This window comes from Oncorhynchus nerka, linkage group LG10, assembly GCF_034236695.1.
Source record: "Oncorhynchus nerka isolate Pitt River linkage group LG10, Oner_Uvic_2.0, whole genome shotgun sequence".
NCBI classification, from domain to species: Eukaryota; Metazoa; Chordata; class Actinopteri; order Salmoniformes; family Salmonidae; genus Oncorhynchus; species Oncorhynchus nerka.
In genome coordinates, this window is record NC_088405.1 from 33,340,199 (window position 1) to 33,359,446 (window position 19,248).

The 19,248-nt window shown below is 41.7% G+C and overlaps 1 protein-coding gene across 1 annotated transcript in view; it reads right to left on the bottom strand.

Annotated features, from left to right (window-relative positions):
• Positions 1 to 2,293: 2,293 nt before the first annotated feature.
• The window catches only part of LOC115135179 (uncharacterized), a 29,793-nt gene continuing 12,838 nt past the window's right edge, over positions 2,294 to 19,248 (bottom strand). Inside the window, exons 3-8 of the mRNA XM_029669591.2 lie at positions 12,955 to 13,116; positions 9,365 to 9,530; positions 8,359 to 8,492; positions 8,049 to 8,170; positions 4,382 to 4,486; positions 2,294 to 4,190 (exon numbers count right to left, since the gene is read on the bottom strand). Of these exons, the coding sequence (XP_029525451.1) occupies positions 4,420 to 4,486; positions 8,049 to 8,170; positions 8,359 to 8,492; positions 9,365 to 9,530; positions 12,955 to 13,116 (651 nt within the window). The 3' untranslated portion in view covers positions 2,294 to 4,190; positions 4,382 to 4,419. The remainder of the gene's footprint in view (positions 4,191 to 4,381; positions 4,487 to 8,048; positions 8,171 to 8,358; positions 8,493 to 9,364; positions 9,531 to 12,954; positions 13,117 to 19,248) is intronic.

Here is a 19,248-nt window from a genome sequence, read left to right on the forward strand (position 1 = left end):
ACAAAATACTGAGAAGACCGAGAGACCCTCTTGGACAATGGTTCCCAAACTTTTTATAGTCCCGTACCCCTTCAAACATTCAACCTCCAGCTGCATACCCCCTCTAGCACCAGGGTCAGCACACTCTAAAATGTTGTTTTTTGCCATCATTGTAAGCTTGCGACACACACACTAGGCAATACATTTATTAAACATAAGTATGAGTGTGAGTTTTTGTCACAACCCTGCTAATCTGAAGTGACAAAGAGCTCTTATAGGACCAGGGCACAAATAATAATATAATAACAATCAATCATTTTGCTCTTTATTTAACCATCTTACATGTAAAACCTTATATGTTCATCGAAAATTGTGATTAACTCACCACGGGGTAATGAGAAGGGTGTGCTTGAAAGGATGCACATAACTTTGCAATGTTGGGTTGTATTGGAAAGAGTCTCAGTCTTAAAATAATTTTCCACATAGTCTGTGCCAGTATTTAGTTTCATGCTAGTGATGGCCGAGAATCCACTCTCACATAGATACGTGGTTGCAAAGGGCATATCAGTGTCTTAACAGCGTGATTTTCCAAGGCAGATACTCTGAGCACAGCCCAATTCAGAAATCTGGCAGTGGCTTCTGATTAAGTAAAATTTTCACAAAACTGCTTGTTGCAATTTCGATGAGGCTCTCTTATTCAGATATCGGTAAGTGTACTGGAGGCAGGGCATGAAAGGGATAACAAATCCCGTTGTTTGTGTCATCTGTTTCGGGAAAGTACCTGCGTAATTGTGCACCCAACTCACTCAAGTGCTTCGCTATGTCTCACTTTTCATTGTTCGTAAGCTTGAGTTCATTTGCACACACAAAATCGTACAATTTTGTTCTTGTTAATGCAGACAGAGAAGAGCTCCAACTTCTTAATCATATCCTCAATTTTGTCCCGCACATTGAATATAGTCCCTGTAATCCTAGATTCAGACATTCAGGCGAGAAAAAACATCATCCAGATAGGCCAGTCGTGTGAGAAACTCGTCATCATGCAAGCAGTCAGACAAGTCAAAATTATGGTCAGTAAAGAAATCTTTAAGCTCGTCTCTCAATTTTAAAAAACGTGTAAATACTTTGCCCCTTGATAACCAGCGCACTGGTTATGTGTGCTGGTTATCAAGGGGCAAATGTTGTAAAAGCGTTACATGGTCAATGTCCATATCATTGCATAGTGCAGAAAATACATGAGCGTTCAGGGGCCTTGCTTTTAACAAAGTTAACCATTTTCACTGTAGTGTCCAAAACGTCTTTCTTGCGGTCAGGCGCATGCAAGCCTTTCGGTGGATACTGCAGTGTACCCAAGTGGCATCATGAGCAACTGCTTGCATGTGCGTTACCACTCCACTATGTCTCCCTGTCATGGCTTTTGCGCCATCAGTACAGATACCAACATGAGCAGCAGCTATGTTTGGCTACATACAGCTACGTTTGGCTACATCAGTGGAATTCTCGTGAGACAGTAACGCTTAATGTGATTGGATGTTAATTATCTGACTAGACTATCTGTATTTCACATTGTGTTATTTCGCTGAACACTAGATGGTTTAATTTTATTTTTGTCAGTGAAACGAGGCTACTCGGGCGGGGGAAAAAACCTCACCCAAATGTATAGCCCCGTGAAAATGTAAAGGAATTTTTATTAACAGAAATGTGAATCACATTTTTATTTGGCGTACCCCAGTTTGGGAATACCTGGTATAGACCTGTTTGTTGTTGTCCTTCTCTCAGCTGTGAGTGAGTTAGCTTGCTTTGCTCTGTATGTTGTAGTCATTTAATATTGTACAGTATCCTTTGATACAGTATCCTTTGATACAGACCTACTTTACCATGATGTGGCGATCAATGAGTTTCCCTTCATCTTCGCTATAGTGACAGATACCCTTCTGTGTTTCCAGGGTCGGATTCTGTCTTTTATCCAACAAATGTTCAGCCTGGACAGAAAGAAGTATGAATCTCCCGAGTCACTGGCTGTGAAGGTCCTCTCTAATTGGAAAAGGCTGGTCTGCTTCCTGCAGTTCTTCCTGGATGAGAATAAGTATTCATTACTTATTAGTATGAATCATAAAGAGAGGGGAATCTCTGTCTAAGCACACACAGTTGAATGTATCTTTCCACTTATTTGCAAGATCAGCTAGTTTCTACTGAGGTAGTGCTCTTTACGTCCTTCTCTCTATAAGAAACATGATTTGCTTCATATCCTGTGAGGGGTCAGTGAGTGATTTAAAATGAACTAAAAGCACAGAAGCACACCACACATTTCATGTCTTAGGAAATGTCAACTTTATTTTGAAAAATAACTTTGAATAATGATGCAATATGCATATTGAGATTTTTCATCCATTGCAGTAAATTGTACAATATACAATATACAGATATCACTATCTTTTGTCTTTAGTTACCAGCCCGACAAATGTATCATACATATCGACAGCCTTTACTGCCTCTCAGTTGCAACACATTTATATTCTACTTGATTAGAGTATTTAGAGGTACATGAATTCAGTATGATACAGTTAGAGAATGAGTACATTATTATTTTAATAGGACTACATGATGACATTATGTAGAACTCATTAGTGTTGTACTACACTCTAGTTCACGTTGCTGAAGTACATACTGGATAACTAACTATTGTTTGCATTCTTTCTGTGGGATTAGTGTCTTGTAAAATTGGATTAACTCCATTCCTGTCATTTACACAATTGACAGTTTTGAGCAGTTGAAATTAGCTGCTGCTGTTTTTCAGGTAGGTGTCAAGGCTTTAAAGCCAATTTAATAATCATTTCCAAAGTTTTTGTGTGAAACTTACCTTCTCTAGTTGCCCAGTGAGATTTCCAAAGCACTGTGGCACTTGTTTCGCCTGTCTGTTATCAAATAACCTCATAGTGATGTAGAAAAGCTAAATCACTGTTAGCTAGTCAAACCAGACCAAAAACAATATATATCCCGACCAAAAACAATATATATCTTGAAGATGAACAAGCAACAGCAGACTCTGGTAAATCACATCTTGTAGTCATATCAATTGATATAAAAAATATATATATATTGACTGTTTTTTTAACAAATGTTTGACAGGAACATTAAAATACCTTAGGGAAATGCATCAAAAATGTCATCGTAACATCTGACAGCAGATGATTTTATTTTATTTTATCTTTAGGGATCTTGAACCTCTCTCTCCAATAATGATAACTTTCCATCATATAGACATAGGAATTTACAGACAAAACTCCCTTCCTGTACAATCATACTGACTGTACACACACTACATGAACACGTGTTATGTACAGCACACAACATATATACCACAATCTGTCATCCATGTATGGTCCATATTGCAAACACCTAGCCTATATAGGCCTACGCTCAAAACAAGAAGATAAATCACACTAAATATGTTGTATAGATTCTGCAAGTACAATTCTGAAATATGTACGATATGTGTACGATATGTGTATGTTTCACATTTGTTCATGGGAGCATGACTTGTCTTACTGTAGACTTCTCTCTCACATAATGGATCACGAGACATTTGTAAATAATGTTATTATGCAGCAGCCATGTTCAATTGGGAGCAGACTTGACCATAGACGAAAGCACGATTCAACAAGCAGCCTTTTCTAACGTACTCTATCTAATCACTGTCAATGATAATCCAAGTCTTTATTTCCACCCCAGAATATTGTCTATTTCTTCGATGAAACTACCACATCAAAGAGTTGTTGTTTGCTCCATCAACACACAGTATTGAAATGTCAGCCTGAATGAATAAACTACATTTAGAGAAGACATTAAGCTACCATATGAATTGTATAGAAAACGAGGATAGTACAAGATTAAATCATTTATATCGTTTTCATGTACGTTGTGGAGTAAATGCATCTCTATTCTCACATACATACCAATGTTCCCTTATTTGAAACAATAAAATCCCTTATTTTAGAATTGTATCGCAAGAGAGAGAGATGTCTATGACCATCCATCTTTTTGTTTTCTTTTCACTCCTCACTCAAATTTTGTCATCCATCACAAGTGTTCTTTCTCTCATCCCTCCTTTCACACTCATCATATCCCAGTCCAGTCAAGAATCTGTTAAACTTCACTTTGTCCTCCTCTTCAGGGCTGTCTCTTCCCACTTTGGGCCATCTGTTTCGTATCTAGGTAGAAAACAAAGACGTTCAGTGTTTAAAAAGTGTTGCCTCTTCACCTCTATGGATAGCTTTAAGATACGCTGGTCATTAATCATATGATAGCTGCTAAATTAGTTGTGCTTGTACGTTCACAGCATGCTTCCAACATGTTTCACTACACGTTAGCAATATTTTGATTGTTTCAGAACTTTGTGTACCTTCTTTGTTATTGGGGCCACTGGAAGTCCAGTTTGTTCTAATGGCCCAAGGCGACCATGGAGTTCCTGTTTCTTCCTGGCAGTTCCACTGGTCCCAGGTCAGGGCTGTATGGAAATTGGGCATTGTTATTGGTGTGCGCCAATGCTGTTACAATGAGCTATGCACAATGCTTGAGACCAGGATGTTTTTTTCCACATGCATTTATTTCCAAGAGAGGGTCTCCCTTTAGATAAATTATGCATAGCATCTCTATATCTCATTGGACCACTGTGAAATACATTGGGCCTCAAACCTGACACGGCAACCCCTCCGCTCATCGTCTGTGTCCGTGCCAAGCTCCCACCCTCTGTCTGAGGAGTGCCCCATCCAGCATGTGGAATAGGTTGAAGGGCCAAAGAAATAGCTGTTCTTTCCTCAAGCCCTGCAACTCCCACCAAATTCCTATGTTCTACAACCTTCAAACAACAGAATACCACAATTCTTCCTCTGACGCGCATTAATAAAAAAGATATCTGGAATGATTTGCCAAGAACCTGTCATATAGTTTTGGTGCTTCCAACATTTTCTAACCCAAAATATCCACATCTTTTTTAAAATATCTACTCCCATTATGTTGACGTAGATTCCTGTGTGTTAAAAAAAAAAAAAAAAGCTGACACGTGAATTCAGTATGATACAGTTAGAGAATGAGTACATTATTATTTTTATTTATTTTTTTACCCCCTTTTTCTCCCCAATTTCATGGTATCCAATTGTTAGTAGTTACTGTCTTGTCTCATTGCTACAACTCCCGTACGGGCTCGGGAGATACGAAGGTCGAAAGTCATGCGTCCTCCGAAACACAACCCAACCAAGCCGCACTGCTTCTTAACACAGTGCGCATCCAACCCGGAAGCCAGCCGCACCAATGTGTCTTAGGAAACACCGTACACCTAGCGACCTGGTCAGCGTGCACTGCGCCCGCCACAGGAGTCGCTAGTGCGCGATGATACAAGGATATCCCTACCGGCCAAACCCTCCCTAACCTCTCGGTTTGCGGCCGGCTGCGACAGAGCCTGGGCTCAAACCCAGAGTAGACCACTGCGCCACATTATTATTTTAATAGGACTACATGATGACATTATGTAGAACTCATTAGTGTTGTAGTACATTGTGTTTTGTTCAACAAATGAGGTAGGTTGGAGCCACATTGGTATTTATCTGATTTAAATAGCCATATTAAAGTAATTTTATTTAAAGATGCTCTATGCTGAAATCGCTCCACCATTTCCCAACCTGGTCTCAGAGCATTTCGCATTATTCTCTACGTAAATCCGAGACACTCCCCTTTAGTACGATATGCTACGTTTCGTAAAGTATGTATTAATTTGTGGCTGTCCATCACCCATTTCGTATGAAATATTGCGATTTACAATTTCTGTTAGTTTTGCAAAATGTACAATAGGTTACGAATTTGCTAAACGTTTGATATGTTACGAAATCTACCTAGGTGGGTAGGAGTCTAACATTAGCTAGGCTAGGGGTCAGAGTTATTTTAAAGGGTTAGGGTTACGGGAAGATATAACTAACATGCTAGGTAGTTGCGGGAAGATATAACTAACATGCTAGGTAGTTGCAAAGTAGCTAAAAAGTAGTAAGTAGTTGAAAAGTTTCAAATTAGCTAAAATACTAAAGTTGTCCGAGATGAGATTTGAACTCACGATCCTTTGAGTTGCAAGACATTCAAATTATACGACAACCTATCCACCCCGTAAAACCACCCTCCTTTCATTCATTGCCTTAAGTAACCATCTGTCTTATGTAACCATACCAAACATGGATTTACTTACAGAATAATACGAAATGCTCTGAGACCAGGTTGCATTTCCTGGTTGCTAAAATTCTAATAGTTTGCCTAATTTCCATTTATGTGACAAAACAAGCAATTATAGCTTAGAGAATTGTTGTACCATCGAAACCGCGGTGAAATATATTTTCCATAAGCAAAAATATTGTATTTTGTACAAAAACAAAAGTAAAAGACGCAAAAACGAAACTTAAAAACGGGCAGCATAGAAATAGCACATACAGAACAGATATACAACTTCACAGACTTGCTTTCAATGAGAATGACAGATATACAGTACCAGTCAAAAGTTTGGGCATGCCTACTCATTCCAGGGTTTTTCTTTATTTGTACTATTTTCTACATTGTAGAATAATAGTGAAGACATCAAAACTATGAAATAACACATATGGAATCATATAGTAACCAAAAAAGTCTTAAACAAATCAAAATATATTTTATAATTTGAGTATCCACCCTCTGCCTTGATGACAGCTTTCCACACGCTTGGCATTCTCTCAACCAGCTTCACCTGGAATGCTTTTCTTCGACCATAAAGGCCTGATTCACACAGTCTCCTCTGAACAGTTGATGTTGAGATGTGTCTGTTACTTGAACTCTGTGAAGCATTTATTTGGGCTGCAATTTCTGAGGCTGGCAACTCTAATGAACTTATCCTCTGCAGGTAACTCTTGGTCTTCCTTTCCTGTGGCGGTCCTCATGAGAGCCAGTTTCATCACAGTGCTTGATGTTTTTTGCGACGGCACTTGAAGAAACTTCCAAACTCCTTAAAATTCTCCGTATTGACTGACCTTCATGTCTTAAAGTAACGATGGACTGTCGTTTCTCTTTGCTTATTTGAGATGTTATTGCCATAATATGGACTTGGTCTTTTACCAAATAGGGCTATCTCCTGTATACCAACCATCGTACCTTGTCACAACACAACTGATTGGCTCAAACGGATTAAAAAGGAAAGAAATTCTACTTTTACTTTTAACAAGGCACACCTGTTAGTTAAAATTCATTTCAGGTGACTACCTCATGAAGCTGGTTGAGAGAATGCCAAGAGTGTGCAAAGCTGTCATCAAGGCAAAGGATGGCTACTTAGAAGAATCTCAAATATAAAATATATTTTGATTTGTTTAGCACTTATTTGGGTTATGTATTTCATTGTTTTGATGTCTTCACTATTATTCTACAATGTAGAAAATAGTAAAAATAAAGAAACCCTGGAATGAGGGTGTCTAAACGTTTGACTGGTACTGTATACCTCCACGTTCGATGCAAATTTTGCCCATATTGTAGCTTTAAGTAATTATCTCTAAATGGTAAGATGATATCAGTTGGTCGGACATTTTCAGTATTTTCAGTGTTTTTCTTTCTAGAAAGCAGGAGTTGAGTCATTCTATAAACACAACCTATGACCTACTGCCAATGACAGTCTGAACTCCTCTTTCTACAAAGACTAAAGGATTTAAGTTAGTTAAGTTAGTAGGTGCACACACCCACAAAAGATGATGAAACTAAAGAGAGCTGTGATTAATTACAACTTAACCTCTCTGTTCATGATCAGTTCAAGATGTTCACACAACTTTGAAGGACCAACAAGCTCCAACTGTTATCTTTAGTGACCTTGTTTTAGTTTCTTCAGCTAGAACAGACAATCTCAAATGGCTGACAAGTTGAGACAAGTCCTAATTGTTATTTTTTGTGGACATTTCCAATGTGGTATTCATAATGTTTCTTTGTGTGTTTATTAAGAAATACTGCACTGTAAATACTGTATTAAGAAATACAGTATTTTTTTAGAAAAGACTAGAGTATAGAGAGGTCCTCACCAGTAGAGCTGTGGACAGGATCTCTTCAGGGAGGTGGATGTCTGTCCCAGTCTGCTCTGGTTTCTCAGCTTGGTCTTCTTCACCAGATCCTTCATTCTGCCCCATGTGTAGTTCTCACTCACCTACACAACCAAACACACATATCTCAGCATGAACAAATAGGTTCTTTCCCCACTGTTTGATCAGGACAGTGTGTTTTTAAATCTACTGTAACATTGTGTTGTGCAGATGTACATATTTGGACCGCAAACAGGGGTTGAGGCTGTTGTGCACAGCCCAGTGAGTCAGAGGAGGAATGTTTGTGACTCACCCGTCTGTGTGGGGCAGAGAGACCCTCTGTACTGTCAAAGAGATAGGAGCGTGTCTCTCCCTCTGTGTAGCTCCTCCGATTCAGGCCCCTCCTACAAAGGGGCACCAGGGGCTGGTTATTACCTTGGTCACTCTCTATAGAGAGAAGGAGAGAGAGATATGATATGAATTAGTGTCATGAGGGCTGGAACCACTCACTACTCATAGTGGGGGGAAACTATTATGACACATGGTGATGTGAATCAGCTGTCCCAGAGGACACCCTGTTTTCGCCCTGCCACCACTTCCCACTCAACCTCCCCACCCCCTCAATCTGTTATCGCAGTACAGGGAGGACCATTTGCCATCCCCCTACTTCCCAGCTCCAGTTTACAGAATCCTGCCTATTGGAGGAGCAAGAAATTCCTAAATCCATGGTACGTTATATGTTCCTTCCATATGCAGAATGCCAGGAATTTCCCTCTCCTGCTCAAGTAATAATTTAGCGATCTCCTCTGGACCACGTTACTGTCACCCGCCCACCTGTGGGAATGTGACCTGCACGAAAACAGGAGGGTAAAAACATTTGGCGAAATGACTCTGTTGCTGGGTGACTAGCATTCCTTGGAATGTTATGTGAGATGATAAGGCGAAAACACACCTTGGGTGTCACCCGGTCACGTTTTGAAACCTAAGATTCACTCATAATGTTTTAATAAACCCATTAGATCTGTTTCAGGAAAACGTTGGGGAAACATGTATTTTAATTCGGTCTTATGTCATTGTGTGTGACTGAATGAGGCCCGCAGGAGCAGGTTATTAACTGCTAATCTACCTGCCAATGAAATAATACACTGGTTTTCTGAGGGAAACGAAAAGTTGCGTAGAAAACATCTGATGAAATGACTGTCAAACTGCGCCAAAAACACTTTTTGAGAATGTATGGCATATTCATTGGATTTTGAGTGAGGAGAGTTGACTGGATGTTGATTATGGGTTGTTATCATGTTATTAAGCAGTTAACTGACCTCTCATGGCTGTGAGTCCTGTGTGACGTGTGACCTCAGGGATGGTGGAGAGGTCAGAGAGGGTGCCACTCATGGATGTGGTCAGGAACTCACTCCTGGAGTGTCTTTTCTGTTCCTGAAAGGCCAGACCGGCCGTTCCACAGCTACAGTGCTGCAGGAAGAAGTCCTGGGGGACAGACAGGAAGAGAGGGTACAGGACTGTGAGTAGGAGGGACAAACCACCACATCAAAACAATGAGAAAACACTGCATATTAAATGTATTTGCAATCAGAATCTAGTTTTACTGTTTTTCTCACTCGTGGGGTCAAGGGTCCTCCGACAGTACTTACTTGACTCAGGCAGCAACCACCTGTTACAAAGAGTGAAAATGTGCTTTGGCCATCACAATCTTGCATTTTTAGGCCTTTTCTGCTGCCAAAATGTTATTTTCTTCTCATAAGCCTACAACATATGCGCTATGCAGTTACATGTGTGGTAGTTCATAGAAAAATCAGAGAGACTTTCCAAGTCATTGTTTAGAGTTGGAAAAAGTTCCCATCCGTTTATCCCAGCTGAGGAAACTCTGGACGTCACATCCACGCTCACGTAAAATCCTGTTGAAGTTCAAACCACGCAGATGCCCAGCAGTAGCATAAATGGAATAAGATGAAAGCCTGGAGACGAGAGTTGTTTTTTCCTGCTTCATTGTTAACAATGAAACTTGCAGTGTCACTTTTACAGTAGGGGAACATTTCATCACGTGAATGTTACACACTCGCCACCTGCACAACTTCAGAACCCAGAGCTGTAACCCAAGTGACTCATTTAGGTGAAGTCATTTCCTAATCTTGTGCAAAATAATTTCATTCTCCGCACTGAAGTTAACTCTATCCTGGACACATGGTGCAAACTCTACACTAAAATAACCATTTCTGGACAGTGCTCTCTCCCGGAAATCCTTATTTGAACTCTGAATGGCCTGTTATGCAACCACTAGACGTTTATACCGAAACATGGGTAAGCATGGCATGATGAATCACCACTGAAGTCCTGCTCCACTGCTTTGTTTTAGTTTTTACTGAACTTTGACCACAGTCTGATATCCCCGCTGGACCCACAACCACACTCTCCCCTCTGTGAAGACACCCTCTCTACTGAGAAGGGGTGGTCTTTGCCCTCTCCAAGGACCACCCCATCTGTGTGTACTTAGCCCTTAGAAGGAGGCAGCTCCCACCTTTGGGGACTCAGAGGGCCGCCCACACCAGGCATTTGACCTCTGACCAAAAGAAGAGGATTAAACTGTTGGAGGCATTATGTCTCTGTGCACTCAGGGGAAAAGGGAAGGTCCAGAACACTCCGGCTCTGGAATGTTCCCTTCATCACATCCCGTTTCTCAATAACCCAGGGACTGCCTTCGGACGGCTCCTTTGTCTGAGGTAGTACTTATTTTAGAATAAGGAAAAGGGGAGCTTGAGGCCTGACAAGTGAGCTCACATTCATTGCTCACATTAGAAACTTGATTTTTAGTTTTCTTCCATTCTAGTATTGATTCTAGATATTTTTGTGCGTCTCAGTTCATCTGACTGATCGTAAGAAACCCCAAACCACCCTGGTCGTGGTAGGTTGGCTCTAATGCAATTGTCTGTGTCTCTGTGTTTATAATGAGCCCAGCAGTGACCCTGGTGCTGATGTGAAAGGTTGGGTAGATGGGCCTAGGCACAGGGAACCATAAGTGTCAGCACCACCATTCATGGGGCTTAGATGTGCCCCAGCTGACTTGCTCATCCTTTTGATGTGTCATCTACATGTTTCACGTTGTGGCCTAAACATAGAAACACTCACAGCAGGGGAAATGATTACTAAACGCTTGGGAGGACAGCTGGTGTGGTCCTCAAAACCATCTGAAAATATTGTGCACATCTTTCAAGACCGGATTGGGCCCAGAGAGAATGACACCCACATTATGTCCGTGTATCTTACATTTGAATGGAAAGTTATAATTATCGAGGTAAAATCATATCCGAATTTGGTGACCTTAAAGAATTGTAAGTCCTGCTAAGATTGTTGAAGAGTTTTTAGTTAGAGAGCATGTGGTTGTTTTTGAAAGAGCACTTTTTGGGATCTCTTTCACTGTCCCTCTCTCAATGCCCCTTTCTCACTGTCCCTCTCACTGTCCCTCTCTCACTGTCTCTCTCTCTCTCTTTGAAGACTTTGAAGTGTAGGCTCCTGCTGGGCTCACCCTTTGCTTCAGTGGAAAGCTTTTCCGGCCCCCAGGCCCAAACTGACAGAGCTAGTTTGGAACAAGCTCTCTGAAACCCCCTGAACATAGCCGCTCCGGTATTGTGCCAAAGTCTCAAAAGGAAAGCGAGACATCCACACAATGCCAAAGTACTTTTCTTTAGAAGCACAGGCAAATGTCACAAGAGAGGGGGCAAAGTTGAATACAATGCAATAAGGTGTCACCCAAATCTAGTGCCTGGGTTGTTGTTTTTCAAATCCAAGTTGAGTTTTTTTTTCTTGTGTTGAGCTGATTCCGAAAGACTAACTATGAACACTTGTTGAGTTGGGTTCAACCGATACTGAAACATAAAATTGAGGTAGTGTTAGGACTCTAAACTATACATTCCTAATTTTCTATTCAATTAATGTTTTATTCATTTTCACCCATGTTCCCATGTTATTACCATACAGATTTTTTAAAACAACGGCACAACTTTTTTTTAAATCCATAAATAACCAATGGTATTTTCTCTCTCTGGCGTTGGTAAGATTACATTCAGAGCCAATTTATTCATCTTGTTTGGGAACGGAAAGCAAGAGTGAGGAGAGCTGGCCTTGGGATTTTATAGGTTATACATTGTTAACTGAGAAGATTTTTAGCTATTTTATGAGAGTTTACTGGAATGCTACTCTTAACTGGTGCTTGCTACAGAGAAACAAAAAAACGTAAATTGCCGTATTTTAATGCTGACGTTGGCCTTGCCTTTGTGCATTTTCATAGCCACATTTGTTTGAACCTTTACCTATATCTAATTTTGAATAGCTGTGAAGACCGTGATATTACAGCTACATAATATGATTAGCTAACATGGACATAATTTCAGATATAAACAGATTATTCTTGTTTATTTTTCAATTCCGGTAAATCATCTTGTTTGTATGATGTTGCTGGGGTTCGGATGTTGATTTTTCAGGTAGTCTAGTTATCATCAGAAATGATGCACCATTGTCCCAGCCACAGACCCTAACTCCTCTGCTCTCTCTAAACAGGTGTCAGGAAAAGCTTCGTAAATAAGATAAATCATAATACCCTAACGTTAAGAACATTCACGTTGTTAACTCATTGAGAGCGATGGTTTGGCCATAAACCAGCTTTATCTCAGTGCTTCCTCTCTTCGCCCTCCCTGATCTGACAAGACTGGATATGTTATGTAAAAGCAATATGGCGGAAGCCTATTTTTGATAAGAAGCTTTTTTTTTTTTTTTTTAATAAGACAATACACCCAATCCAGATGCTTTAACCTAATGGAGATTCAACTCCAAAGACAGGACTGTGTGAGTATGCTGATGATGATAGTTTATAGTACTCTCTGTACAGTATGTGACTCACCTCTTTGTTCTTGGCCATCTTTCCATCCTTCTGCAGACCACAGATCTGCTTCTGCAGCCTGAGGTTGTGCTCCTGGAGCTGACCAATCTTCTCGATGAGCTGGCAGATGTGCTCCAGGTAGCCCAGTCCGGAGCCCAGGGGGTTGGAGCTGGCCTGTTGGACCTGAGGAATCAAAGAGAGGAGGGTTTGGTGAGCTTAGTGAGGTCATAGGTCTCTGTAGGGCTGCTAATTTAACTTTTGAGGTTGAGAACTAGATGTGAAATGTGCAGATTTTGTTTCAAGACACTACCACATGTTCTCTGAGGAAAGGTTGTAAGAATGTGTTGTTTGTATAGTTCCTTATCTTTACAATGTGTAACCAGTAAGCAATGGGATTTACTGGGCTACTGCTTGTAGGTAATTCAACTGAGTTTTTATGAGGGGAAGAGAGAGAGAGAGCTGTAATCTATTGTTGAGGTAAACGGTCAAATGATTTCAGTGGTTTATATCGCTCTGTCATTCCTTTGTCATGCCTAATAAAAGGCTAAACCATTGACTGGTCCCTAATCCACCAAAAAGTTAATGTGTGATTTAAAAAAAAAAACATTAGGTCCTCTGAAATTCTTGGGTCCAGTCATAACATCACCTTAAAGGTGCCGCATCACATGCCTAAAAGGATCAGTGGATTTAACAATAGGGTGATGTTAGATGATGTAACCTGCTGGGGAGGATATCCATCCTCTCTGGTATTCAACACATTTCATTTCATTACATTTTTATCGAAACAGGAATGTTCCTATGGGATATTTTACGACCTGTTACATGTTAACCATATCGGTTGAGTTTGTTTTACTACTAAATGCATTCCCCTGTTGCCGTGGGCCACTAAGTCTTTCCCTAGCTTCATGTCAACATTGACCAGGAGGAGTCGACTCTGGAAGGGATTATGTGACTCATATGAATTTATGTTAGGGTCTAGCCTCATCCTGACTGTCTTGCATAATCTCTCGTCATACCATAGTGGCACTGCATACGTTTGTAGTCGTTTGATTGATGGCAGTGGTGGCTGGATGTTCATCTTAGACATGGTGATGTCAAAGGTCTGGGAAGAACAGACGTAGTGCCTTTTTAAGAGGGTTGGAGCAGAAGTTCAGTGATTGCCGATTTTGGTCAAACTTATGACCGCACTGGTGTGGGAACACAAAGACATGGCTGTGTGCCATTGTTTGTATGTTTGTTTTATGGTGTGACCGTTAGCCCGAGAGGCGCAGATGTTCACATTTGCAGAAATATGAAAAGGACATTTTGAGCAAATATTTATACAATCGTCCACATTTCACACAGTGTCCCAACAAAAGCAGGAAGTAAGCTCAGTTTGAAGCCTTTCTCCCCCCAGAAGGCTTTTCCGTGCAACTTCTGTGAAACTCCAGTAAGGAACCTATCCACTAATGGAAACGCAGGCCAAATAATGGGACACAAATTCATAACAGTCAGGAGAACTGAAATTACTCCTTCCCACTGACAGAAAAAGGAACATTCTGCCCATTACACACAGTCTTGACCGGCTACTCATTTCCCAGACAGTGGTTTTGAAACATTTGTCAATGACTCATGGAGAAGTCCAGTACTGTCCTGGCTCTCCCCTTATCTCCCCAGACATGCAGGTGTCTGACCAGGGCCTCAGCGATGATCAGTCGGGTGGACAGTGATCAGGTGCCTGTTCCTTTAGTCTAGCCTGTAGCCTGGCCATCCCAGCTCTGTTTTACGGGGGCTCATTAAGATAAGGAGGAGATTCCTCCTCACACACAGTAAGTCATGGGCCAAGGATATGAGACCGGTAGCAGTCTTCAAATCCATTTTTATTTGTCACATGCTTTGTAAACAATAGGTGTAGAATAACAGTGAATTGCTTACTTACAGGTCCTTTTTTAACAATGCAGAGTTAAAGATGAAAAATAAATAATTGAAATAGTGGCGTGAGGAATAAATACACAGTGAATAATGAAAAACAATGATGAGTAAAAATAATATGGCTATATACAGGGAGTACCAGTACCAGGTCGATGTGCAGGGTTACGAGGTAATTGAGGTAGCTATGTGTATATATAGGTAGGGTTAAAGTGACTAGGCAACAGGATAGATAATAGACAGTAGCACCAGCGGGTAGAGATTTGATTAGCTATTTAGGAGTCTTGTTTAGCAGTCTTATGGCTTGGGGGTAGAATCTGTTCAGGGTCGTGTTGGTTCCAGACTTGGTCCATGGCTTGGTCCAATTTTGTGGGCCTTCCTCTGACACTGCCTGGTAGAAGTCCTGGATGGCAGGGAGCTGTACTCACTACCCTCTATAGTGCCTTGCCGTCTGATGCCAAGCAGTTGCCATACCAAGCAGTGATGCAGCCAGTAAAGATGCTCTCCATGGTGCAGCTGTAGAACTTTTGGAGGATCTGAGGGCCCATGCTAAATCTTTTCAGCCTCCTGAGATGGAGGAGGCGCTGTCGTGCCCTCTTTAAAACTGTGTGGGTGTGTGTGGACCATGTTAATTCCTTAGTGATGTGGACATGAGCACACACCCCTGAGGGGCCCCGGTGTTGATGGTCAGCATGGCAGATGGATTGTTGTCTACGCTCCGCCTGGGGGCGGACTGTCAGGAAGCCCAGGATCCAGTTGCAGATGGAGATATTAAGTCCCAGGTTCCCCAGCTTGGTAATGAGCTTGGAGGGGACTATGGTGTTGAATGCTGAGCTGTAGTCAATGAACAGCATTCCAACATATTCCGTCCAGGTGGATGAGGGCAGTGTGGAGTGCAATAGGGATTGCGTCATCTGTGGATCTGTTGGGGTGGTATGTGAATTGGAGTGGGTCCAGGGTGTCTGGGATGATGGTGTAAATGTGAGCCTTTCAAAGCATTTCATGGCTATAGATATGAGTGCTACGGGCGATAGTCATTTAGGCAGGTTATCTTGGCATTCTTGGGCACGGGTAATATGATGATCTGCTTGAAACAAGTTGGTATTGCAGACCGGGTCAGGGATAGTTTGAAAATGTCAGTGAAGACATTTGCCAGCTGGTCAACGCATGCTCTGAGTAAGCGTCCTGGTATTCCATGTGGCCCCGTAGCCTTTTTTAAAGGTCTTACTCAGATCGGCTACGGCGGTGATGGACGCAGGGTGGGACTGATTTTATCACCGCTCAGGGTCCCGGGAATACCCCCACCCTTTTTCAGAGCTTCTTCTGGCCCCATGGGTTGTGAGGGGGTAACAATGTTTCAAACGTGGGAATCGCTGGCTAGCAGATAAAATGCCAGGCTTTGGCCTAGTTAGAGAATGAGTTCTCACTTGGCTCTTTCCTTCAAAGTTGTGAAAGTGTGAAAAAGAGATATAGGAGAGGTGCATTTGTTAAAATGAGACCTATGGGGAGGTCTTTTCCGAAGCCAATACACAAGACCAACCGTTTCCTTGACAATGACAACAATTTGAGGTTGAGGATTTGAATATTATTCTAGCTAAACATAGAAAATGTGAGCATGATATGCTGATATCAAAGACTGTGGTGAAGAACTGAGGCTCTCCTCAGGCCTTGGTTCTGGAGATTTCCACTGTCTGCCGCATCAAAAAATACTTTCCTAAACATGACAGTGTTGGAAAGGAATGTGGTGCCAGATGTGAGGTGCACACAGAGATAGGGAGAAAGATACGTGCTGTACACGTATACTGCTTTTCTGTCCAGAAGACCCATTTGTTTTCAGCACACACAATCTAGGGAGAGAGTTGTATATCTCCATTGGCACTCTATGGGGAACACACTGTGTGTCTGTGCTGACAGGAAAAGGGGGTCTTGAGGATTTACAGAGACAGAATGTATGGCATAGTGCCATTATGGGTCAGTGGTGAGATTAACTACCCCAATGATGCTAGCTACCTCTCTCTGTTAGCCACCAACAACACCTCACTAAGACTCTGGTCTACCTAAGTTTATCTTACTACCTGCCAACAATAACCCATGGAAGTACTTGGGTGTCTACCGTAAATTTAGCAGCTACATTAGTCATGTATGGCCCATTGCAATCCCTGACATTGGACTTAAATATTATTTACAGCACCTATCACATACTCTACAGAGGTCTTGAGCACCACGATCAACACAGGTCAGTTCATCATAAATAGATGAATCAGTGGAATGAATATGAAACCCCTAGAACGTGTGTTTAGTACTGTATATCATGTGCATGCTTATGGGCTGCAGCTGTGGAATTCGACAGGACCACCATTTCAATTAGCAGGGCTTGCCATCTTTCCCCTCGTCTTTATTCTTTTATGACATCATATTTCACAGTGTTCCACACATCCTTCAACAGAGGGGGAAATATAGCCTGACGACTCAAACAAAATGATTTCTGCTGCTCTGTTGTTCGCAACATAATGCCTGGCTGTTCTGCCACCCCTAGGGGAGAGGGAGAAATATTTTTCTGCCCTCGTATTCCCCACATATCTAGAATATTCACAGTAAGCAAAATGTTGTTGAAGAGACGTCTGAAACAAGTATTTTCCAGACATTTAGGTTCTGAATTAAAGGTGAAAATACATATTTTCCGGACGTTTAAAATATAAATTTTCCGGGTGTTGAAATCGGGTTCATTTTCAATTCTGAATGAAAGTTGAAGGACGTCATTTATAGACGTCTATTTTTGGACCAAATCAAGGCCTGTCCAGACCGGACCAAATCTGAGCCAAACATCGATGTCTATGATTGGTTAAGATTTGGTCCAGACCGGTACAAAAATCACAGTCCGTGGACGTTTAAGTCAAGTCTGGTCTGACCACACCAAATCTGAACCAAACATGGACATCTATAATTGGTTCGAGGCTGGTCCTGAACGCACATAAAAAAAAGACGTCCGGACAGGATTAAAGAAAAAGACATCCTAAAGACGTTGGCATCTGTCTGTGCTTATTGGGGTGTAGCCTAAAGTGTCAGCCCGCAATGGAATTGTATGAATGTCCATCCATGTAGTTGGCCTACCATTTTGTAAACCAGGCAGTTGCATTGGCTTTATTATTCCTGATTTGCAGTGATGCAACTCTCCAACAGCATCCTGGAGAGACACGCTGGGAATGGACAAGACAAAACATTTATGCCCCTGCCTGTGACAAAGTAGGCACTGCTTATCACAGGGCGGCATCAGCGCTCTTCAAAAAACCCATATGGCACATGTTGAGAGAAATTGTCATTGTTTTGGGGCAGAATTATGTGGGGTTTTATGTGTTGTTGAAGGTGCGTCTTGGTCAGTTTAGCTCGGAAAATGCCGCCCCCGTCAATCTGCCGCCATAGACGGCTGCCTAATCCTGGTCTGAGACTGCCATCATTGAAGTAATTTGTGGTGACGAGGGGCACTAGGGGGGTTGTACAAAATAAAGTCATCAGCTGTGGATCGTCTCTAACCAATCAGAGTATCAAAGCCAATAATGAATTTCAAAACCTCCGTGTTCTGGCTCTGGCCCAACCCATCGGTTTCTGGACCAATCAGACAGCCCTGAATGTGTTCGCATTCAGTGAAGGGTCAGAGAGGTACTGAGATCCAGACTCAGTGCGGAGAAGAAATGGAGAATAAACTAACGTCCATGGGCGTGGCATAGAGTTTGGCCGGAGGAAGGAGTCTGGGTAGCCAGGCAATGCAGTGCAGAGAAGAAATGGAGAATAAACTAACGTCCATGGGAGTGGCATAGAGTTTGGTCGAAGGAAGGAGTCTGGGTAGCCAAGCAGCTCAGTGCGGAGAAGAAATGGAGAATAAACTAACGTCCATGGGAGTGGCATAGAGTTTGGCCGGAGGGAGGAGTCTGGGTAGCCAAGCAGCTCAGTGCGGAGAAGAAATGGAGAATAAACTAACGTCCATGGGCGTGGCATAGAGTTTGGTCGAAGGAAGGAGTCTGGGTAGCCAAGCAAGGGGAAATATGCTTTGAATGTCATGTGGTTCCCCCTAAGGATAGAGGCCTGCACGCATGAGATCAGACGGATAGCTAAACACATCCATATGATAAACGTTTTCTCTTTATGGTGAAATACAGTCAGTTCCAAAATGATTGGCACCGTTGATAAAGTTAAAAATATTACAAATACTGCCCTATATTCTATGCACACAAAAATTATTATATTGTGTTATACTAATACAGTTGTTCAGAGAAAGATTTTGTTCAATACAATTCAATACCTCACCTTGCAAGGATAATGGCACTGAGCCTTTCTATAAGACGTTTTGTGAGATTGGAGAGCATATAGGGAGGAATCTTAGACCATTCCACAGAATCTTTAGAGATCCTT